We start from the raw sequence: 25,376 nt of genomic DNA on the forward strand, positions 1-25,376 counted from the left end.
TTGTCCATTAAGCATTAACAGACTGTACTAGATTACCGTGTTTTTTTCTCATTACAGGATGTTCTGACTTGTCAGATTTCTCATAGTCTAAGAGCATGAACACACGTGTCTAGAACAAAGTGATGACCCCATACACCCAGCCAATGAATTGCTCCCACTGGATTACTGGCGACATGGCTGTACACACCGCGTCACTGCTCAGAGCTGTTCATTTTAGACATCAATGAAGGTTCCTGCTCCATTAATGTGACAGATGCCTTACGGCTTATCTGATTCATATCAAAAATTCCAATAATGGGAATAAACCCTCTTCTGGGACTATAACCTGATTCTATGTTAATATTTTGGGTTTAAGACAGAATATGTATACTTTTTAATTTAACATTATACACATTGGCCCTAATTCATCAAAGCAGTTTTGCCAGAATGCTAGAATAAATAACTTTGAAAAGTGGCAATATTTTTTTCACAACTTGTAGTTGTAGAAAAATATTGTGACTTTTGGTTGGAGCGGGATGGGAACAACAATGATTTAGGAACGATATATTCGTTAAATAAAATTTAAAAAATCCCCAAATTATCTTTGTAGCTGTATCCAGAACCATGATACTGTGGATTAAATAATAATAATAATAATAATAATAATAATAATATATAAGAAAGCAGATGGCACTGGTGGAACTGGACTGGACAAATAGTCAGTCTTCAGGATGTGGAATGCTCATATTTGAGGGGATGGTACAGTTAGTAGACCTGTGGGCTTCATCTTGTTCATTCCACCATCCAAGATACAAACGCGTGGGTATCCCAACTTCACCAGATGTGCTGCAAACTAAGAGAGAAAACATTAGTGCAATTATCCAGAGCCAACATTGTGCAGGCCTCCACTTTTTTGTAGAAAGGACTGGATATAACAAATTAAAGAATGTAAACATTAGTATTATTATTATTATACATTTTTTTATAGCGCCATTTATTCCATGGCGCTTTACATGTGAATACGAGGCAAATATAGACAAATACATTAAACATGAGCAGATAACAGGCACACGGGTACATAAGGAGGGAGGACCCTGCCCGCGAGGGCTCACAGTCTGCAGGGGATGGGTGATGAAACACTAGGAGAGGGTAGGGCAGGTTGCGTGGCGGTTCAGTAACTTCAGGATCACTGCAGGCTGTAGGCTTGTCGGAAGAGGTGGGTCTTCAGGTTCTTTTTGAAGGTTTCTATGGTAGGCGAGAGTCTGATGTGTTGGGGTAGAGAGTTCCAGAGTATGGGGCAAGCACGGGAGAAGTCTTGGATGCGGTTGTGGGAAGAAGAGATGAGAGGGGAGTAGAGAAGGAGGTCTTGAGAGGATCGGAGGTTGCGTGTAGGTAGGTACCGGGAGACCATGTCACAGATGTATGGAGGAGACAGGTTGTGGATGGCTTTGTATGTCATTTAGAGGGTTTTGAACTGGAGTCTCTGGGCGATAGGAAGCCAGTGAAGGGCTTGACATAGGGGAGAGGCTGGGGAATAGCGGGGAGACAGGTAGATTAGTTGGGCAACAGAGTGTAGGATGGATTGGAGTGGTGCCAGAGTGCTAGAGGGGAGTCCAGAGATTAGGAGGTTGCAGTAGTCGAGGCGGGAGATGATAAGGGCATGCACTAGCGTTTTTGCGGTGTTGCGGTCAAGGAAAGCACGGATCCGGGAAATATTTTTGAGTTTGAGACGGCAGGAGGAGGCAAGGGCTTGGATATGTGGCTTGAAAGAGAGGGCAGAGTCGAGGATCACCCCGAGGCACCGGGCGTGTGGGACTGGGGAAAATGAGAAGCCATTGACATTGATGGATAGGTCTGGTGGAGGGGTAGAGTGAGATGGGGAAAGATGATGAATTCTGTTTTGTCCATGTTCAGTTGTAGAAATCGAGTAGAAAAGAAGGCTGAAATAGCAGACAGACAGTGCGGGATTTTGGTAAGTAAGGAGGTGAGGTCAGGTCCAGATAGGTAGATCTGCGTGTCATCAGCGTAGAGATGGTACTGCATACCGTGGGATTCTATGAGCTGTCCCAGGCCGAAAGTGTAGATGGAGAAGAGTAGGGGTCCTAGAACAGAGCCTTGAGGAACACCGACTGACAAGGGGCGAAGTGAGGAGGTGGTGTGGGGGAGGGAGACACTGAATGTTCGGTCTGTCAGATATGATGAGATCCAGGAGAGGGCCAAGTCTGTGATGCCAAGAGATGAGAGAATTTGTAGCAAAAGGGAGTGGTCCACAGTGTCAAAGGCAGAAGACAGGTCCAGGAGAAGGAGGACAGAGTAGTGTCGCTTGCTCCTGGCAGTTAGTAGGTCATTGGTGACTTTAGTTAGGGCAGTTTCAGTTGAGTGATGGGAACGGAAGCCTGATTGTAACCGATCAAAGAGGGAGCAGGAGGAGAGGTGGGAGGACAGTTCAAGATGGATGTGTTGCTCCAGCAATTTGGAGGCATAAGGGAGAAGAGATATCGGGCGATAGCTAGACACAGAGGATGGGTCGAGGGAGGGCTTTTTGAGGATGGGTGTGATCTTGGCATGCTTGAAGGATGAGGGGAAGACACCTGTTGTGAGTGAGAGGTTGAAGAGGTGCGTTAGGGTTGGGATGAAGACCATGGAAAGGTTAGGGATGAGGTGGGATAGGAGCGGGTCAAGCGTGCAGGTGGTGAGGTGTGAGTACACATTAGTACACATGTAGGCGTGTGATGACAAGACTACAAATACAACGAAATCTCTTTGACACGCCATCCAACATTGCCGTGGAAAGGACTTCATCTTGTTGATCTTTTGAAGAAGTTTCTTTTCTATACAGTATTCCTTGAGGCAGAAAACTATGATTTTCTCTCAGGGACACCATGCTCAGAGGAACAACACAATGTACAAACCACTATGAGTGCATCTTCTCCATATCATGCAAGTTGTACTTTGGGTCCACCCAGTACATTGCATCCTGAAGATGCACCTCCTGCTCATGCGCCATTTTCAGATACACATTTATTTCTTGACTACTGTACCATAATTCTTATTTAACCTTGTATATATGGCAATTGCCAATGTTTATGTCTCTGTATTCACTAACGAAGTGTGTCATACCCGAAACATTGCGCTAATTTTGTCTATATTACTTAACTTGATACTGAATGTTGTGCACTTATTTGGACCTGGTTGACCAACCGTGCTAATAAAAATTCTTGCTAAGCATAAAAAACACCTTCTGAAGTGCTGTTCCAGTAATGTTTTGTACATGAGTAACAAGATAAGCTAGATGGCCATCTCTCTCCGATCGTGCACTCATTCAAATCAGCTTGTACATACAAGAGATGTCATCCCTTCTAACCCTTCAAGTGTCATCTCTAAGGTGTCATTCCATACATGTTATAGGAACGATTTTTTATATTTCTCCATTTCTAGAACGTGGCCAGAGTGCAGTTATTTTTGCTCAATCAAGCCCACCATACACATTAAAGTTGAGCAAACTCACTGATTTACAAGGGAACATCAAACCATTTGCGGGTCTCCCGGCTCTCCTCAGATAGATGATGTTGGGACAGAGAAAGATTGGGCAGTTTGATTTTAAAAGCCATCTCCTGAGCCGAGTGTTCATGTGTATAGTGGAGGCAGCATCTTCCTAAGGTATACAAGTTACCTTAATGATCTAATATACCCTTCACTTTACCAATGTAGATTTTTTTCCTCACTTAATAATAACAACACAGTAATGTATGTAAGATGCCTAGGTCTTTATAACAATTCAGTTAGCCATTGCTTTACAGACTTCTTAATTTAGTGATACAATGTTGGACTGTTAGGTTAGTGTCGTAAAGAAAGAAAATTCCGGTCTGTGGCACATACTCTCAGGGTGGGCTCAATACAAGATTTTACAAAGAGTGGAGCGTGAAGAATCTGACAGCTGCCTAAGTCAAGTTCACTTGGGAAGCCTATATCCTATGTCACTTTTTACTGGCCAACATATTCCCATTATTTTTAAGCTGTCTGCACTTTCCATAGGTATTTATGATGAACGTTATAACCACTGTATACTATAGCAATTACATAGCAGACACCAGATATAGTGCACATACATTCCATAACCAGAATGGGTTCATGGTGGCTGCTAGCATTCAAAAGACACAACAGGAGACAGAAATATATTTTCTATATGTAGGCCGTGTGGATGTATCAATTCATGGCTAATTTCAGTTGGTAATATTTAGAAACTTTTTCAGAAAATAAATTTTACAGTATATACTCTCTAATAGAATAATAAGTTAGTAGAAGAAGACCTCTATTCAGGACCCAAAGAGGAGAGTGCTTCAAAGAGCGTGTCTTACTCTGGATGGAGCCTGGGATGTCAAACGCAAAAACACAGAGGGCCAAAGTTAAAAACTTGGACAAAGTTGCGGGCCAACCTTGATATTTATTAAAACAATGTCTACAATTGATGACGTTTTTCCTTATTAATAAATATAAGAACATCATATGTTGTAAAGGGGTTAAAGGTGTTGTATGGTCTAAAATGACAAGTCTGCAGTCACTCTGTGTGACTGCAGACTTGTGATTCCTCCATTGCATGCACTTAATGCTGTGAGGATTCTCCAGTGTGAGCGCCGGGAACAAAGGTCACGTGACCGCAAGTATGCATTATTCAAACTACTGGCCAGAACCTGACTAGACTGTTTTTGGCATGCTCAATATTGGTATATTGCACGAGGCTGGAAACAGTCTAGTCAGATTCTGGCCAGGATTCTTGCCATCACGTGACCGCTGTTACCGATCAGACAGCAGAGAATCCTCACAGCGAGCAGTGTGCGCTGGGAGGGTTCAAAAGACTGCAGTTACATGGAGTGAGTGCAGAATTGTCATTTTAAACCAGACAACTTATGTCTTTTTTTCAGCCTCCCAGGTACGACACCAGGGAAATGCCATCACCCCTTCAGGTACACAACTCCACACTCACTATTTGCTGCAGGGGTGAGTGACCTCACAGGGAAGGTCACTAGATTCAGTCACTTTAGGACCACATTCCTATTGTCTGTTTTGCTACAGAACGTGTATATGGGGGGAGGGGGGTGGGGTTGATGCTAGGTGTCTTTCTCTGGTTCTTTTTAAGCTGACAAATTTGGAATCTTGAAGAAAACAAGGAAGACTTAAGCACACTAGCAATTCGACAAGGCTGGCATCAAAAGTCTCATGAATGTAGCAAAGGGAAAAACAAGTGGTATGGAATGAAAATTTAAGCAAACCTACAGTGCTGTAATCTTCAGCCCAGGAGAACAGTATGTGTGAGGAATCCCTGTTGCGTTTATGAATGGCAAAGGATTGAGTACAATTCTCCTGCCTATTCCTCCCAGCTGAGGCAAGGTGCGGGCACAGGTTGATTTACTACATAAAGATGAAAGGTCTTACCTATCCTTACACAGAAGCATCTCTTGTCTGGTAACCTGCTGGGACTTCTGCTCCCCCATTGGACAATGCAGTGGGCGGTCTGAAAAAGTGCTGGCAAGTAACATTACATTCACTATGCACAAGGCACTTGCTTGTCTGTGACGCACTTCCTTCAGACTGCAGGACACGGGTGGGAGGGCTGCCTTCTTCGTGGGCCAGAGTTTGACACATGTACTCTGGGGAGTCTGTCATCTGCAGAAAATTTACTGCCAAGCAGATGACATCTGACTCTTTCGATAAGTGGGAATTGTTCAAAACTGGAACAGTCATGGCGATTTGTTTGGGTGAACACAGAGACAAATATTTTTTTAAGAATTCGAGAGAAGTGTAAGGTGAGAAGTGGGAGATGGGGAAGGGTGGTAGGTTGGCCTAAAACATCATAATTACATATAAAGTTAAATAAAAATAATAGTCATATGCAGGGCCGGACTGGGACTAAAATTCAGCCCTGGCATTTGAAGTTACACTGGCCCACTTGTCACATGGTGACTGTATATTATCTTTGTACACTTGTAGGCAGGGCCGGTTTTAGGCAAAGTGGGGCCCTAGGCAAAGTTTAAAATGGGGCCCCAAATGCTAACATATTGCACATCACACAAAAGCCGCTAAATGAGTTTGATCGACAATACTGAAGTTGTTCAACGCTTGTTTCCCGGTCTCTTTCCACCGTCTGAGAAAGAATGATGGGACAGAACGATCACTAATAGATCACTAACATATCACCATACAGTATCATGTTATCAGCAGCACATCTACAGTTTACACCGGTGATGTGCTGCTGAGAACAAGGATTTTTGTTCCGGCAAAAACAATCCGAATATGCAGCATTTTACTTGTTTAGTAAAATACACCCCATAGTCCTCCATATATTATAATGTGCACCACAGTCCTCCATATAGTATAATACACTCCCTATAGTCCTCCATATATTAAAATACACTGCTCAGTCCTCCAGATAGTATAATACACTCCTCATAGTCCTCCATATAGCATAATACACTCCTCATAGTGCTCCATATAGTATAATGCACCGCCATAGTCATCCATGTAGTACAATTCACTTCCCATAGTATAATGCACCCCATAGTGCTACATATAGTATAACGTATTCCCCATTGTCCTCAATACAGTATAATGCAGCCACCACCCTACAGAGTATACTGCAGCCACCACAGAGTATAATGCAGCCACCTCAGAGTATAATGCAGCCACCCCAGAGTATAATGTAACCTCCATACAGAGTACAATGCAGCCCCTCATAGTTTAATGCAGCCCCTCATAGAGTATGATGCAATCACCGCTCATAGAATATAAATATAACACAGCCCCCCCATAGAATATAATTTAGCCCCGAATAGAATACAACCCACCTCCCCATATAATATAATGCAGCCCCATCAAAGAGTATGATGCAATCATCCTTCATAAAATCTAATACAGCCCCCCAAAGAATATAATACAGCCCACTCCCCCATAATATATAATGTAGCCCCCCATAGAATATAATGCAGCCCCCCATAGTATATAAGACAGCCTCCCCCATAGAATACAATATACCCCCCCATAGTATATAACAGCCTCCCCCATAGAATATAATATACCCCCGCAATAGTATATAACACAGCCACATAGTATATAACATGGCCTCCCCCATAGAAAATAATATACCCCCCATAGTATATATCAAAGCCCGTATAGTATATAGCACAGCCCACGTAGTAGTATACAGCACAGCCCACGTAGTAGTATACAGCACAGCCCATACAGTATACAGCACAGCCCACACAGTAGTATATACAGCACAGCCCACACAGTAGTATATACAGCACAGCCCACACAGTAGTATATACAGCACAGCCCACACAGTAGTATATACAGCACAGCCCACACAGTAGTATATACAGCACAGCCCACACAGTAGCATACAGCACAGCCCACACAGTTATATACAGCACAGCCCACACAGTAGTATATACAGCACAGCCCACACAGTAGTATACAGCACAGCCCACACAGTAGTATATACAGCACAGCCCACACAGTAGTATATACAGCACAGCCCACACAGTAGTATATACAGCACAGCCCACACAGTAGTATATACAGCACAGCCCACACAACTGTAACTGAGGCAATGACAGACTGGCACAGCCCACATCTCATCTCTCCTCACCCACGTTAATGGCCCCACAGTCCAGTAAAAAAAAACAACTATCCTCACCTCTCCTCTTGCTCGCGCTGCTCCCTGCTCCTGTCTCGGCGGCTGCAGTCTGCCAGGAACACAGCAGGTGCGCGATGATATGATGTCATTGCGCACCTGCAGTGTCAGAGGCAGAGCGGGGAATGATGGGAGAGGGAGCGTCAGCGGACGCTCTCGCCTCCATCATTGCATTGAACTGTACTGGCGTCATAGACGCCGGTATAGTTGAATGCGGTGGCGGCACTGGCGGAGGGAGGGGGGTAAAGAGTGCAGTGGCCCACTACTGGCACCGGCCCTTCTGGCATTTGCCAGAAGTGCCCGATGGCCAGTCCGGCCCTGGTCATATGTCTTAAGCAGTTCTAACCTACTTCTGTTATTATTCCACTTGTATGACCACCCAAGTTACATTAATTAAATTGTCATGAATTAAAAAAGAACAACTTATATAAAAAAGAATCCTGCCTGGTTTGTGGGGAGGGCTGGGAGCGTTCATTGTGTGCTGGGTGAAAGGATCGCATGGGAAAACAGGAATCAGTGCTAAATAAACTTTTCATTAAAGGCAACTGAATTTCATTGTCAACACTATGTCAGGCTGGCTATACCGAAGCCAATGTAACACTTAACACCCATCTAAATGTCTTCAGGAAAAAATCAGCAGTGGGCCCTGCAAAACATTCCTGCCTCTATTAACGCAATGTGAACCTAGCCTTATAGTGGCATTAACAGAAAGGAGGACCTAGTTAGTACTTTGCTGAATGGCCTAATGTATTTCAGGCAGGATAATTGGCAGATCAAAGCAGCTCTGACTATAATGTAAAACAGCTTGTAAGAAAAACACTTTTAAAGTGATTGTTCACCCATATGAGTGATAGGTGAGAGCAGGTGTAAATGGGTACTTCTCATTTGTGGGCCGTGCCCAGGGGAAGGAGGAACAGCCATGGGGTATAATAGATTGCCTTTCACCCAAATTACTCCTGCTTGAAGAAAAATTCACTTGGTTATTGGGTATGCATTTTAGAACTCAAGAAAGTTAACCATTTAATGTATAGCCTGAAGTTCCTGAATCACGGGCAGCATGAATCAGAACGTGGCTGCGTGATTACAGCCAGACATGTTTAACACTGACATGCTGGGGCACTTCAGAGGAAACATGGTTTAAATACGCCGATGATGTATTTGGTCGGCTTCTCACCATCCTGTTCCAGTTAAATGACAGGTCTCTACTATATGAGTGCATACGGAGGGACCTGTCAATCAACTGTAACAGGGTGGGGTGAAGCCGGATGGGGACATCATCAGACTAGTTATGTCTCTCTTTATAGTCTTATATGTTTTCAAACTATGTTTTCTCTAAAATGAAGAGCATAAGCGTTGTTACAGAACCCCCAACACCAAGAATATGTTATGCAGTATATATTATGTATAATAGGTTCCATTTGAAATGCATCAGTCCACAGGCTGCGCCCCTGGGCAGAGGGGACACGATATTCCCCTTTTGTCCTCCCCCACCTTTGTAATTCCCACAGTGGATATCGGCAGGCTCCGGTCCCCTGCGGCTATTGTAATGTATGTCTGGCCTGTTTTTCTATTGGCCTGCTCTGTGTATCTGTGTTATATATTGTGTGCTGAAAATAAAGTGTGTTCTTTTAGACTGGAATACGTGGAGTAGCAGTCAGCTTTTATATGCTCTCACGTAATCAAGGAATTCCAGCCAGCGTCCTTCATTAAGAATCCAGCAAAAGCAGAGTGGACCTCCTGAAACACGGGGTGGTACTGAAAGAGGTACCCCAGCTTGGTAGACCCCGTTACAAGCGTAAAATATCCCTGGCTGCAATTGCTCAGGCTCATCTAATGACAGGTTCCCTTTAATATTTGTGTAAACAAAAATATATTCACATGATCTCATGTCACTACGAAGTAATGTTAAACGGGTTTTCCAGCACTTTTATATCGAGGACTTATCCTATCAATAAAAGATCAGCAGGGGTCAGATGCCCCCAACAATAATCTGTTATCATCTGGGGCTGGATCTAAACAGTGAATGGAGACCTCTGCAGTTTCATATAATGTTTTGTGGCCACCACGGGGTATTTCAGATCAGCAACTATTGAAAAGACTAGGAGTTGATTTTCAGTACCCGACAGCAGCAGGAACCATGTGTGAGAAACCTTTATTTTCTGCCGCAGTATCATTGAAATAAATTGAGATTCACCGAGCAACAGGTGCCATATTTATTATGCGTTGCAAACACTTTCTATGACTATTTTGTGAGTAGGAAAAGTGATGGTCATGAGGAAATTCTAGAAATATTTACGGTATATCTACAGATGAGTAAAAGTCATACACTAAGCAAATGCTAGAGGTTATAAAGGTTCTACTAATACAAAATGGAAATGAAATAAGGGGAAAGGTAGTCTGAGTTTTCAATTCTTTAAAGTGGAGAATAGGGTTGAGCGAAACGGGTCGTTCATTTTCAAAAGTCGCCGACTTTTGGCAAAGTCGGGTTTCATGAAACCCGATCCGACCCCTGTGCGGGGTCGGCCATGCGGTACGCGACTTTCGCGCCAAAGTCGCGTTTCAATGACGCGCAAAGCGCCATTTCTCAGCCAATGAAGGTAAACGCAGAGTGTGGGCAGCGTGATGACATAGGTCCTGGTCCCCACCATCTTAGAGAAGGGCATTGCAGTGATTGGCTTGCTGTCTGCGGCGTCACAGGGGCTATAAAGGGGAGTTCCCGCCGACCGCCATGTTACTGCTGCTGATCTGAGCTTAGGGAGAGGTTGCTGCCGCTTCGTCAGAAGCAGGGATAGCGTTAGGCAGGGTCCATTAACCACCAAACCGCTTGTGCTGTAGCGATTTCCACTGCCCAACACCACCTTCGGTGTGCAGGGACAGTGGAAGCTACATTTTTTTTTTTCCCCCTCAGCGCTGTAGCTCATTGGGCTGCCCTAGAAGGCTCCCTGATAGCTGCATTGCTGTGTGTACGCCGCTGTGCAAACCAACTGCTTTTTTCAAAGCACAAATCCTCTTGTTCCTTCCTTTCTGCACAGCTATCTTTTTGGTTTGTACACACTTTTTATTTAATTTGTGCATCAGTCCACTCCTTATTGCTGCCTGCCATACCTGGCTGAGATTACTGCAGGGAGATAGTAATTGAAGGACACTCCCTGTGTTTTTTTTTTTTTTTGTGGGAGATTAAGATTGACATTTCTGCTAGAGTGCCATCCCTGTCTGTGTCATCTCTCACTCAGTGGGCCATAGAAAGCCTATTTATTTTTTTGCTTGATTTGGGTTATAAAATCTACCTGAAAAAATCACTACATCAATCAGTGGGAGAAAAATATTGGCCTCAGGGCTTGTGTGCCACTCTTGACTCCTGTGTGCATCATCACTCACTCAGTGGGCCATAGAAAGCCTATTTATTTTTTTGCTTGATTTTGGTTCTAAAATCTACCTGAAAAAATCACTACATCAATCAGTGGGAGAAAAATATTGGCCTCAGGGCTTGTGTGCCACTCCTGACTCCTGTGTGCATCATCACTCACTCAGTGGGCCATAGAAAGCCCATTTTTTTTTTTTTTGCTTTATTTGGGTTCTAAATTCTACCTGAAAAAATCAATAAATCAATCAGTGGGAGATTAATATTGGCCTTTGGGCTTGTGTGCCAGTCCTAAGCGTGCCATCTCTCTCTCTCAGATAGTGGGCCATAGAAAGCCTATTTATTTATTTTTTTTATTGGGTTTATAAATTTTCCCTGGAAAAAAAAAAAAAAAGTGGGAGATTAATATTGGCCTCTGGGCTTGTGTGCCAGTCCTGAGCGTGCCATCTCTCTCACAAATAGTGGGCCATAGAAAGGCTATTTATTTATTTTTTTTTGGTTTTATAAATTCTCCCTTAAAAAAAAAAGGGAGATTAATATTGGCCTTTGGGCTTGTGTGCCAGTCCTAAGCGTGCCATCTCTCTCTGTCTCTCAGATAGTGGGCCATAGAAAGCCTATTTATTATTTTTTTTATTGGGTTTATAAATTTTCCCTGGAACAAAAAAAAAAAAGTGGGAGATAAATATTGGCCTCTGGGCTTGTGTGCCACTCCTGACTCCTGTGTGCGTCATCTCTCACTCAGTGGGCCATAGAAAGCCTTTTTTTGTTTTATTTGTTTTCTAAATTCTCCCTGAAAAAATCATTTTATTTTCTTTGGTTTCTAAATTCTTCCTGAAAAAATCATTTTATTCTATTTTTTTTTTCCTAAAGTCTCCCTGAAAAAAAAAAAAAAACAAATCAGTGGGAGATTAATATTGCCCTTTCTGCTTGTGTGCCAGTCTTGACTCCTGGGTGTGCCATCTCTCTCTCTCTCTCCAATTGTAGGCCATAGAAAGCCTATTATTTTTTTAGCTTGATTTGGGTTCCAAAATCTACCTGAAAAAATCACTACATCAATCAGTGGGAGATAAATATTGGCCTCTGGGCTTGTGTGCCACTCCTGACTCCTGTGTGCGTCATCTCTCACTCAGTGGGCCATAGAAAGCCTTTTTTTGTTTTGTTTTCTAAATTCTCCCTGAAAAAATCATTTTATTTTATTTGGTTTCTAAATTCTTCCTGAAAAAAATCATTTTATTCTATTTTTTTTCTCCTAAAGTCTCCCTGAAGAAAAAAAACAAAAAAAAAACAAATCAGTGGGAGATTAATATTGCCCTTTCTGCTTGTGTGCCAGTCTTGACTCCTGGGTGTGCCATCTCTCTCTCTCTCTCCAATTGTGGGCCATAGAAAGCCTATTATTTTTTTTAGCTTGATTTCGGTTCCAAAATCTACCTGAAAAAATCACTACATCAATCAGTGGGAGATAAATATTGGCCTCTGGGCTTGTGTGCCACTCCTGACTCCTGTGTGCGTCATCTCTCACTCAGTGGGCCATAGAAAGCCTTTTTTTGTTTTATTTGTTTTCTAAATTCTCCCTGAAAAAATCATTTTATTTTCTTTGGTTTCTAAATTCTTCCTGAAAAAATCATTTTATTCTATTTTTTTTTTCCTAAAGTCTCCCTGAAAAAAACAAAAAAAAAAAAACAAATCAGTGGGAGATTAATATTGCCCTTTCTGCTTGTGTGCCAGTCTTGACTCCTGGGTGTGCCATCTCTCTCTCTCTCTCCAATTGTGGGCCATAGAAAGCCTATTATTTTTTTTAGCTTGATTTCGGTTCCAAAATCTACCTGAAAAAATCACTACATCAATCAGTGGGAGATAAATATTGGCCTCTGGGCTTGTGTGCCACTCCTGACTCCTGTGTGCATCATCTCTCACTCAGTGGGCCATAGAAAGCCTTTTTTTGTTTTATTTGTTTTCTAAATTCTCCCTGAAAAAATCATTTTATTTTCTTTGGTTTCTAAATTCTTCCTGAAAAAATCATTTTATTCTATTTTTTTTTTTCCTAAAGTCTCCCTGAAAAAAACCCAAACAAAAACAAATCAGTGGGAGATTAATATTGCCCTTTCTGCTTGTGTGCCAGTCTTGACTCCTGGGTGTGCCATCTCTCTCTCTCTCTCCAATTGTGGGCCATAGAAAGCCTATTATTTTTTTTAGCTTGATTTGGGTTCCAAAATCTACCTGAAAAAATCACTACATCAATCAGTGGGAGATAAATATTGGCCTCTGGGCTTGTGTGCCACTCCTGACTCCTGTGTGCGTCATCTCTCACTCAGTGGGCCATAGAAAGCCTTTTTTTGTTTTATTTGTTTTCTAAATTCTCCCTGAAAAAATCATTTTATTTTATTTGGTTTCTAAATTCTTCCTGAAAAAATCATTTTATTCTATTATTTTTTTTTCCTAAAGTCTCCCTTAAAAAAAAAAAAAAAATCAAATCAGTGGGAGATTAATATTTACATTTGTGCTTCAGTGACAGTCCTGCGTGTGTGGCATCTCTCTCATTTGTTGCCACCAACAACAGAGTGTGTAACATTGTGCCTGATTTTCGTTGTGGTCTCACTCACCTGTAAAGGGGTAGCTAAATCATACTGAAGTTATAGCTCACCGTGTAATTTGTGTGACAGCAACAAATACCGTTAGTTTGTTTACGTTTTTAAAACAATGAGGAAGTATGGTGGAAGAGGTCGTGGCCGGGGGCGTTCATTGTCAGCTGGTAATGAGGGTAGTGGTAGTGGTGGAGCATCAGCTGGTCGTGGGAAAAAAAATATTGCACCTAAGTCTGGAGCTGTGGAGCCAGGTTCGTCGTCTGGCTACAAAAGGCCTCGAACGCTCCCTTTTCTGGGAGTAGGAAAACCGCTTTTAAAGCCGGAGCAGCAAGAGCAAGTTTTGGCTTATCTTGCTGACTCAGCCTCTAGCTCTTTTGCCTCCTCTCGTGAAACTGGTAAATGTCAAAGCAGCGCGTCGTTAGTGGATGTTCACGGTCAGGGACAAGTCGCTTCCTTGTCCTCTTCAGCAAAAACAACAACAGCGAAGAATGCAGCAGGCGACACAACGGGTTACTCCATGGAGCTCTTTACACATACCGTCCCTGGCTTAGAAAGTGAAGCAGTTAACAGTCCATGCCCATTACAAGTTGAATCTGACATGGAGTGCACTGATGCACAGCCACAGCCAGACTACTATGCTGGTCCTTTGACTCAGACCACAACATTGCCCTCGCAGGGTGCTGATCAAGAATCAGACCCTGATGAGACTATGTTGCCCCATCACAAACGCTATACCACCGACCGACACGGTGACACAGACGAAGTTGCACACGAGCTACAAGAAGAGGTAATAGATGACCCAGTTCTTGACCCCGATTGGCAGCCATTGGGGGAACAGGGTGCAGGCGGCAGCAGTTCTGAAGCGGAGGAGGAGGGGCCGCAGCAGGCATCAACATCGCAACAGGTTCCATCTGCCGGGCCCGTATCTTGCCCAAAACGCGTGGCAAAGCCAAAACCTGTTGGAGGACAGCGTGGCCATCCGGTTAAAGCTCAGTCTGCAATGCCTGAAAAGGTATCCGATGCTAGAAAGAGTGCAGTCTGGCATTTTTTTAAACAACATCCAATTGATCAGCGCAAAGTCATCTGTCAAAAATGTTCAACTACCTTAAGCAGAGGACAGAATCTGAAAAGTATCAATACAAGTTGCATGCATAGACATTTAACCACCATGCATTTGCAAGCCTGGACTAACTACCAAACGTCCCTTAAGGTTGTAGCACCCTCGGCCAATGAAGCTAGTCAGCAACGCAACATCCCTTCCGGCAGTGTAGGGCCACCATTTTCCGCACCACCTGCAGTATCTGTGCAGGTTTCTTTGCCAGGCCAAAGCAGTCAGTGTCAGGGAATCACCAGTTTCGTAGTAGGAAACACTGCATCTAGGGCACCGGTGGCAACAATACCATCTCCCACCGTCTCTCAGTCTGCCATGTCCACCGGCACCCCCGCTAGTTCCACGATCTCCAGCTCTCCAGTCCAGCTCACCCTACATGAGACTATGGTTAGAAAAAGGAAGTACTTAGCCTCGCATCCGCGTACACAGGGTTTGAACGCACACATAGCTAGACTAATCTCGTTAGAGATGATGCCCTACCGGTTAGATGAAAGCGAAGCTTTCAAAGCCCTGATGGACTACGCTGTACCACGCTACGAGCTACCCAGTCGACACTTTTTTTTCCAGAAAAGCCATCCCAGCCCTCCACCAGCATGTTAAAGAGCGCATCGTCCATGCACTCAGGCAATCTGTGAGCACAAAGGTGCACCTGACAACAGATGCATGGACCAGTAGGCATGGCCAGGGACGTTACGTGTCCATCACGGCACACTGGGTAAATGTGGTGGATGCAGGGTCCACAGGGGACAGCAAGTTTGGGACAGTTCTGCCTAGCCCACGGTCTAGGAAACAATTGGCTGTAGCCGTTCGCACCCCCTCCTCCTCCTCTTCGTCCTCCTGCAGAAGCGAGAGCTCGTCCACAGACCGCAGTCGCACAACCACTCCATCCGCAGCTGCCACTGTTGCACACCAGGTCTCCCATTATGGGGCAGCTACTGGCAAACGTCAGCAGGCTGTATTGGCTATGAAGTGTTTGGGCGACAACAGACACACCGCGGAAGTTCTGTCCGAGTTCTTGCAGAAAGAAACGCAGTCGTGGCTGGGCACTGTAGATCTTGAGGCAGGCAAGGTAGTGAGTGATAACGGAAGGAATTTCATGGCTGCCATCTCCCTTTCCCAACTGAAACACATTCCTTGCCTGGCTCACACCTTAACCCTGGTGGTGCAGTGCTTCCTGAAAAGTTATCCGGGGTTATCCGACCTGCTCCTCAAAGTGCGTGGACTTTGCTCACATATCCGCCGTTCGCCCGTACACTCCAGCCTTATGCAGACCTATCAGCGTTCTTTGAACCTTCCCCAGCATCGCCTAATCATAGACGTTGCAACAAGGTGGAACTCAACACTGCACATGCTTCAGAGACTGTGTGAACAGAGGCGGGCTGTTATGTTTTTGTGGGAGGATACACATACACGGGCAGGCAGTAGGATGGCAGACATGGAGTTGTCAGGTGTGCAGTGGTCGAAGATTCAAGACATGTGTCAAGTCCTTCAGTGTTTTGAGGAATGCACACGGCTGGTTAGTGCAGACAACGCCATAATAAGCATGAGCATCCCCCTAATGAGTCTGCTGATGCAAAGTTTGACGCACATAAAGGATCAGGCGTCTGCAGCTGAGGAAGAGGAAAGCCTTGATGACAGTCAGCCATTGTCTGGCCAGGGCAGTGTACAGGACGAGGTAGCGGGCGAAGAGGAGGAGGAGGACGAGGAGGATGATGGGGATGATTATATTTTTAATGAGGAAGCTTTTCCGGGGCCACTGGAAATTGGTGGCGCGGCAAGGCCGGGTTCTGGTTTTTTGAGGGACACAAGTGACGTGGATTTGCCTGAAACTGCCCCTCAACCAAGCACAACCGCAGATTTGAGAACTGGAACTTTGGCCCACATGGCGGATTATGCCTTACGTATCCTCAAAAGGGACACACGCATAACTAAAATGATGAATGATGACGATTACTGGTTGGCCTGCCTCCTTGATCCTCGCTATAAAGGCAAATTGCAAAATATAATGCCACATGAGAACTTGGAACTAATATTAGCAACCAAACAATCAACTCTTGTTGACCGTTTGCTTCTGGCATTCCCTGCACACAGCGCCCGTGATCGTTCTCACACGAGCTGCAGGGGCCAGCAGACCAGAGGAGTTAGAGGGGCAGAAATCAGAAGTGGCGTTGGCCAGAGGGGTTTTCTGACCAGGTTGTGGAGTGATTTTGCTATGACCGCAGACAGGACAGGTACTGCAGCATCAATTCAAAGTGACAGGAGACAACATTTGTCCAGTATGGTTACAAACTATTTTTCATCCCTTATCGATGTTCTCCCTCAACCGTCATTCCCATTTGATTACTGGGCATCAAAATTAGACACCTGGCCAGAATTGGCAGAATATGCATTGCAGGAGCTTGCTTGCCCGGCAGCTAGTGTCCTATCAGAAAGAGTATTCAGTGCTGCAGGTTCAATACTAACAGAAAAAAGGACTCGTCTGGCTACCCAAAATGTAGATGATCTAACCTTCATTAAAATGAACCACAACTGGATTTCGAAATCTTTTGCCCCACCTTGCCCGGCTGACACCTAGCTTTCCTATGAAAAGGTCTTGCCTGTGGACTATTCTGAATGCCTTTTCCAATCTCGTAATTTTCTGCACCTGATTGTCCAGCATACGACATGTTTACACCTCACTAAATGGCCAAACTCCCCACACGGGGCCGTGGTATCGACACTTGGCGACAGCACCCGTGAGAGTGCAGTTTGTCTGAAGAGGTGGGTGAGCCCGCGTTTGGTCGACGGCACTGCCACTGGGTCCCTCCTAGTACAATAAAGTGTCTCTGGCGGTGGTGGTGCGCACCCAACGTCAGACACACCGTTGTAATATGAGGGGCCCTGGGCCTGTACCGCCGGCCACAAGACAGTTTCCCCCCACCCCAGCTCAAACAGTGCTCTACCACTTGCAAAATTATCTCACAGCTCCACCAATGTTTAGTCTATGCGCTGACATCCTTCAATGCCTGCCACTGACAATACCATTGTATTGACATTTTTGTTATGTTAGGCCTTCGATGCCTGTCTGTGGTCACTCCTTCCACTAGGCCTCCACTGACCACACCACTGCTGCCCGTGTACCCCTGTAACCAATTTAAAATTGCCTACAGCCATGTGTTATTATTTTAGGCCTTCGATGCCTGTCTGCGGTGACTCCTTCCACTAGGCCTCCACTGACCACACCACTGCTGCCCGTGTACCCCTGGAACCAATTTAAAATTGCCTACAGCCATGTGTTATTATTTTAGGCCTTCGATGCCTGTCTGCGGTGACTCCTTCCACTAGGCCTCCACTGACCACACCACTGCTGCCCGTGTACCCCTGGAACCAATTTAAAATTGCCTACAGCCATGTGTTATTATTTTAGGCCTTCGATGCCTGTCTGCGGTCACTCCTTCCACTAGGCCTCCACTGACCACACCACTGCTTCCCGTGTACCCCTGTAACCAATTTAAAATTGCCTACAGCCATGTGTTATTATTTTAGGCCTTCGATGCCTGTCTGCGGTCACTCCTTCCACTAGGCCTCCACTGACCACACCACTGCTGCCCGTGTACCCCTGGAACCAATTTAAAATTGCCTACAGCCATGTGTTATTATTTTAGGCCTTCGATGCCTGTCTGCGGTCACTCCTTCCACTAGGCCTCCACTGACCACACCACTGCTGCCCGTGTACCCCTGGAACCAATTTAAAATTGCCTACAGCCATGTGTTATTATTTTAGGCCTTCGATGCCTGTCTGTGGTCACTCCTTCCACTAGGCCTCCACTGACCACACCACTGCTGCCCGTGTACCCCTGGAACCAATTTAAAATTGCCTACAGCCATGTGTTATTATTTTAGGCCTTCGATGCCTGTCTGCGGTCACTCCTTCCACTAGGCCTCCACTGACCACACCACTGCTGCCCGTGTACCCCTGGAACCAATTTAAAATTGCCTACAGCCATGTGTTATTATTTTAGGCCTTCGATGCCTGTCTGCGGTCACTCCTTCCACTAGGCCTCCACTGACCACACCACTGCTGCCCGTGTACCCCTGGAACCAATTTAAAATTGCCTACAGCCATGTGTTATTATTTTAGGCCTTCGATGCCTGTCTGCGGTCACTCCTTCCACTAGGCCTCCACTGACCACACCACTGCTGCCCGTGTACCCCTGGAACCAATTTAAAATTGCCTACAGCCATGTGTTATTATTTTAGGCCTTCGATGCCTGTCTGCGGTCACTCCTTCCACTAGGCCTCCACTGACCACACCACTGCTGCCCGTGTACCCCTGGAACCAATTTAAAATTGCCTACAGCCATGTGTTATTATTTTAGGCCTTCGATGCCTGTCTGCGGTCACTCCTTCCACTAGGCCTCCACTGACCACACCACTGCTGCCCGTGTACCCCTGGAACCAATTTAAAATTGCCTACAGCCATGTGTTATTATTTTAGGCCTTCGATGCCTGTCTGCGGTCACTCCTTCCACTAGGCCTCCACTGACCACACCACTGCTGCCCGTGTACCCCTGGAACCAATTTAAAATTGCCTACAGCCATGTGTTATTATTTTAGGCCTTCGATGCCTGTCTGCGGTCACTCCTTCCACTAGGCCTCCACTGACCACACCACTGCTGCCCGTGTACCCCTGGAACCAATTTAAAATTGCCTACAGCCATGTGTTATTATTTTAGGCCTTCGATGCCTGTCTGCGGTCACTCCTTCCACTAGGCCTCCACTGACCACACCACGCCCGTGTACCCCTGGAACCAATTTAAAATTGCCTACAGCCATGTGTTATTATTTTAGGCCTTCGATGCCTGTCTGCGGTCACTCCTTCCACTAGGCCTCCACTGACCACACCACTGCTGCCCGTGTACCCCTGGAACCAATTTAAAATTGCCTACAGCCATGTGTTATTATTTTAGGCCTTCGATGCCTGTCTGCGGTCACTCCTTCCACTAGGCCTCCACTGACCACACCACTGCTGCCCGTGTACCCCTGGAACCAATTTAAAATTGCCTACAGCCATGTGTTATTATTTTAGGCCTTCGATGCCTGTCTGCGGTCACTCCTTCCACTAGGCCTCCACTGACCACACCACTGCTGCCCGTGTACCCCTGGAACCAATTTAAAATTGCCTACAGCCATGTGTTATTATTTTAGGCCTTCGATGCCTGTCTGCGGTCACTCCTTCCACTAGGCCTCCACTGACCACACCACTGCTGCCCGTGTACCCCTGGAACCAATTTAAAATTGCCTACAGCCATGTGTTATTATTTTAGGCCTTCGATGCCTGTCTGCGGTCACTCCTTCCACTAGGCCTCCACTGACCACACCACTGCTGCCCGTGTACCCCTGGAACCAATTTAAAATTGCCTACAGCCATGTGTTATTATTTTAGGCCTTCGATGCCTGTCTGCGGTCACTCCTTCCACTAGGCCTCCACTGACCACACCACTGCTGCCCGTGTACCCCTGGAACCAATTTAAAATTGCCTACAGCCATGTGTTATTATTTTAGGCCTTCGATGCCTTTCTGCGGTCACTCCTTCCACTAGGCCTCCACTGACCACACCACTGCTGCCCGTGTACCCCTGGAACCAACATCAGAAAATATAAAAATAAGTATTTTGCTTATAAAAAAGAAAATACTGGAGAGATATCAAATGCAGACATTTTAACATTAAAAACAAACACATACAACAAAAATCTGGTACAGTACTAAAAATGGCCACCAGCTACAATAACTTTCTCCTGCAAGTAGTTAACTGAAAGGTTTTTTCAATTTTAAACACAGATATGGCATCCACCGAGTGTTGTCCTGTCGCGTCTTCTTTATATTATTGCCAAGAAGATGCAAAACAATGAAAATAATAAAATCATTATTTACCAAAAAAATAGAGTAAGTCAAAACCACATTGCAAATAAACATTCATTACAAATAAAGAAGCAGGGCGCGTCCGAGGGTGAGTATATACCTAATAAGAATATAATCACCCTCGGACGCGCCCTGCTTCTTTCCGACAGCCTTCCTTCCTAAGAATCAGCCCTTCCGTGGTGTAGAGAGAGGGTTTGTTACACTCCAAGGTGTTCCCCAGGTTGCCTTTCCTGAGCTTCGATCTTCCGGCTCTCGTTTAGTAGTTGTTGGAAACTACGCTGCATTGGGCCTACAAATTGGGTATGGGGTGTAGAGAGATGGTGTGTTCCACTCCAAGGTGTTCCCCAGGTTGCCTTTCCTGAGCTTCGATCTTCCGGCTCTCGTTTAGTAGTTGTTGGAAACTACGCTGCATTAGGCCTACAAATTGGGTATGGGGTGTAGAGAGATGGTGTGTTACACTCCAAGGTGTTCCCCAGGTTTCCTCTCCATTGCTTCGATCTTCCGGCTCTTGTTTAGTAGTTGTTGGAAACTACGCTGCATTAGGCCTACAAATTGGGTATGGGGTGTAGAGAGATGGTGTGTTCCACTGTAGAGAGATGGTGTGTTCCACTCCAAGGTGTTCCCCAGGTTTCCTCGCCAATGCTTCGATCATCATGCTCTCGTTTAGTAGTTGTTGGAAACTACGCTGCATTAGGCCTACAAATTGGGTATGGGGTGTAGAGAGATGGTGTGTTCCACTCCAAGGTGTTCCCCAGGTTTCCTCTCCATTGCTTCGATCTTCATGCTCTCGTTTAGTAGTTGTTGGAAACTACGCTGCATTAGGCCTACAAATTGGGTATGGGGTGTAGAGGTAGAGAGATGGTGTGTTACACTCCAAGGTGTTCCCCAGGTTTCCTCTCCATTGCTTCGATCTTCCGGCTCTCGTTTAGTAGTTGTTGGAAACTACGCTGCATTAGGCCTACAAATTGGGTATGGGGTGTAGAGAGATGGTGTGTTACACTCCAAGGTGTTCCCCAGGTTTCCTCTCCATTGCTTCGATCTTCCGGCTCTCATTTAGTAGTTGTTGGAAACTACGCTGCATTAGGCCTACAAATTGGGTATGGGGTGTAGAGAGATGGTGTGTTCCACTGTAGAGAGATGGTGTGTTCCACTCCAAGGTGTTCCCCAGGTTTCCTCGCCAATGCTTCGATCATCATGCTCTCGTTTAGTAGTTGTTGGAAACTACGCTGCATTAGGCCTACAAATTGGGTATGGGGTGTAGAGAGATAGTGTGTTCCACTCCAAGGTGTTCCCCAGGTTTCCTCTCCATTGCTTCGATCTTCATGCTCTCGTTTAGTAGTTGTTGGAAACTACGCTGCATTAGGCCTACAAATTGGGTATGGGGTGTAGAGAGATGGTGTGTTCCACTCCAAGGTGTTCCCCAAGTTGCCTTTCCTGAGCTTCGATCTTCCGGCTCTCGTTTAGTAGTTGTTGGAAACTACGCTGCATTAGGCCTACAAATTGGGTATGGGGTGTAGAGAGATGGTGTGTTCCACTGTAGAGAGATGGTGTGTTCCACTCCAAGGTGTTCCCCAGGTTTCCTCGCCAATGCTTCGATCATCATGCTCTCGTTTAGTAGTTGTTGGAAACTACGCTGCATTAGGCCTACAAATTGGGTATGGGGTGTAGAGAGATGGTGTGTTCCACTCCAAGGTGTTCCCCAGGTTTCCTCTCCATTGCTTCGATCTTCATGCTCTCGTTTAGTAGTTGTTGGAAACTACGCTGCATTAGGCCTACAAATTGGGTATGGGGTGTAGAGGTAGAGAGATGGTGTGTTACACTCCAAGGTGTTCCCCAGGTTTCCTCTCCATTGCTTCGATCTTCCGGCTCTCGTTTAGTAGTTGTTGGAAACTACGCTGCATTAGGCCTACAAATTGGGTATGGGGTGTAGAGAGATGGTGTGTTACACTCCAAGGTGTTCCCCAGGTTTCCTCTCCATTGCTTCGATCTTCCGGCTCTCGTTTAGTAGTTGTTGGAAACTACGCTGCATTAGGCCTACAAATTGGGTATGGGGTGTAGAGAGATGGTGTGTTCCACTCCAAGGTGTTCCCCAGGTTGCCTTTCCTGAGCTTCGATCTTCCGGCTCTCGTTTAGTAGTTGTTGGAAACTACGCTGCATTAGGCCTACAAATTGGGTATGGGGTGTAGAGAGATGGTGTGTTCCACTGTAGAGAGATGGTGTGTTCCACTCCAAGGTGTTCCCCAGGTTTCCTCGCCAATGCTTCGATCATCATGCTCTCGTTTAGTAGTTGTTGGAAACTACGCTGCATTAGGCCTACAAATTGGGTATGGGGTGTAGAGAGATGGTGTGTTCCACTCCAAGGTGTTCCCCAGGTTTCCTCTCCATTGCTTCGATCTTCATGCTCTCGTTTAGTAGTTGTTGGAAACTACGCTGCATTAGGCCTACAAATTGGGTATGGGGTGTAGAGAGATGGTGTGTTACACTCCAAGGTGTTCCCCAGGTTTCCTCTCCATTGCTTCGATCTTCCGGCTCTCGTTTAGTAGTTGTTGGAAACTACGCTGCATTAGGCCTACAAATTGGGTATGGGGTGTAGAGAGATGGTGTGTTACACTCCAAGGTGTTCCCCAGGTTTCCTCTCCATTGCTTCGATCTTCCGGCTCTCGTTTAGTAGTTGTTGGAAACTACGCTGCATTAGGCCTACAAATTGGGTATAGGGTGTAGAGAGATGGTGTGTTACACTCCAAGGTGTTCCCCAGGTTTCCTCTCCATTGCTTCGATCTTCCGGCTCTCGTTTAGTAGTTGTTGGAAACTACGCTGCATTAGGCCTACAAATTGGGTATGGGGTGTAGAGAGATGGTGTGTTACACTCCAAGGTGTTCCCCAAGTTTCCCCTCCACTGCTTTGATCTTCCGGCTCTTGTTTAGTAGTTGTTGGAAACTACGCTGCATTGGGCCTACAAATTGGGTATGGGGTGTAGAGAGATGGTGTGTTCCACTCCAAGGTGTTCTCCAGGTTGCCTTTCCTGAGCTTCGATCTTCCGGCTCTTGTTTAGTAGTTGTTGGAAACTACGCTGCATTAGGCCTACAAATTGGGTATGGGGTGTAGAGAGATGGTGTGTTCTACTGTAGAGAGATGGTGTGTTCCACTCCAAGGTGTTCCCCAGGTTTCCTCGCCAATGCTTCGATCATCATGCTCTCGTTTAGTAGTTGTTGGAAACTACGCTGCATTAGGCCTACAAATTGGGTATGGGGTGTAGAGAGATGGTGTGTTACACTCCAAGGTGTTCCCCAGGTTTCCTCTCCATTGCTTCGATCTTCCGGCTCTCGTTTAGTAGTTGTTGGAAACTACGCTGCATTAGGCCTACAAATTGGGTATGGGGTGTAGAGAGATGGTGTGTTACACTCCAAGGTGTTCCCCAGGTTTCCTCTCCATTGCTTCGATCTTCCGGCTCTCGTTTAGTAGTTGTTGGAAACTACGCTGCATTAGGCCTACAAATTGGGTATAGGGTGTAGAGAGATGGTGTGTTACACTCCAAGGTGTTCCCCAGGTTTCCTCTCCATTGCTTCGATCTTCCGGCTCTCGTTTAGTAGTTGTTGGAAACTACGCTGCATTAGGCCTACAAATTGGGTATAGGGTGTAGAGAGATGGTGGGTTCCACTCCAAGGTGTTCTCCAGGTTGCCTTTCCTGAACTTCTATCTTCAGGCTCTCATTAAATTGTGGTTAAACGGAACAACTGCATTTGGCGTACTAGTTGGTTTGGGGCCTACTATCGGTGTCTGCCGCTCCTTGCTGTTCTCCTGGTTTCCTGTCCTGAAATTCCGTTTTCAGGCGCTCGTTAAGTAGTTGTTAATGTTAGACTGCATTTGGCCTACTAGTTGGGTTGGGGCCTACTATCGGTGTCTGCCACTCCTTGCTGTTCTCCTCCACTGAACAAAGCTGTGCCGCCTGTTTACTACTGTTGCCAATTTTGAACTGCATTTCGACTACTTACTGATTTGGGCCTACTCTCTGTGTCAGCCTCTCATTCCAGTTGTCCTCCACTGCAATGCCCCCTGATTAGTCCTGTGTTACCAATTTTGAACTGCATTTAGCCCACTTTATTCTTTGGGCCTATATCTGTGTTTCCTCCTCATCCTGCCCATTGCCCAGCCAGTGATAGATGAGTCTGCTGGTACATTGACCCATAACGCAACATTTCCCGTGCACGCTACACTGCAAGATTGTGACCCTGCTGAAAGTCAGGTCCCCCTTCCCGCATACCATACCACCTTACACGGGGACAAACAGGAAGGTGCAGATGAAAGTGCAGGTTCCTTCATCAGGTGGGGGGAGGAATACTAGTTGGCGACGTCACTGGCACAGGGCCTCTCATGGTACGCAAAAGTGTTGCTGCCGGTGGGAGGCGCCCCCGCCGTGCAAACACACCGCTGTACTTTGAGGGGCCCTGTGCCAGTGCCAATGCCAACGAGTGGGCCCCCCCTGCTTGCTCAGGTTCACAGCACTTGCAAAGTTGAAATACTTACCTCTCCCTGCTCCACTGCCGTGACGTGGTCCAGATTTCCTGGGCCCACTAATTACTTGAACCAGCCCTACCCACCACAACTTTAGCCAAATGACCCCCAATTTCAAATGCCTTCCAATTATTATAAGGTAAATTACGCTTGACAAGCTTCATTAAGAAGAATGGATGGTTTTGACATTAAAATGGGCACTCTAGGTGTTTTCCTGGCCCCCACTCACTGCCGACTATG

General features: G+C 45.7%; 1 protein-coding gene across 2 annotated transcripts in view; it reads right to left on the reverse strand.

The window, feature by feature from the left end:
• Window positions 1–578: 578 nt before the first annotated feature.
• Window positions 579–25,376, reverse strand: part of TBCK (TBC1 domain containing kinase) — a 494,232-nt gene continuing 469,434 nt past the window's right edge. For both annotated transcript variants that reach the window (XM_069743716.1, XM_069743717.1), the window contains exon 26: window positions 579–832. In XM_069743716.1, the coding sequence (XP_069599817.1) occupies window positions 722–832 (111 nt within the window). In that variant the 3' untranslated portion in view covers window positions 579–721. The remainder of the gene's footprint in view (window positions 833–25,376) is intronic.

This window comes from Ranitomeya imitator, chromosome 1 (assembly GCF_032444005.1).
Source record: "Ranitomeya imitator isolate aRanImi1 chromosome 1, aRanImi1.pri, whole genome shotgun sequence".
Classification (NCBI taxonomy): domain Eukaryota; kingdom Metazoa; phylum Chordata; class Amphibia; order Anura; family Dendrobatidae; genus Ranitomeya; species Ranitomeya imitator.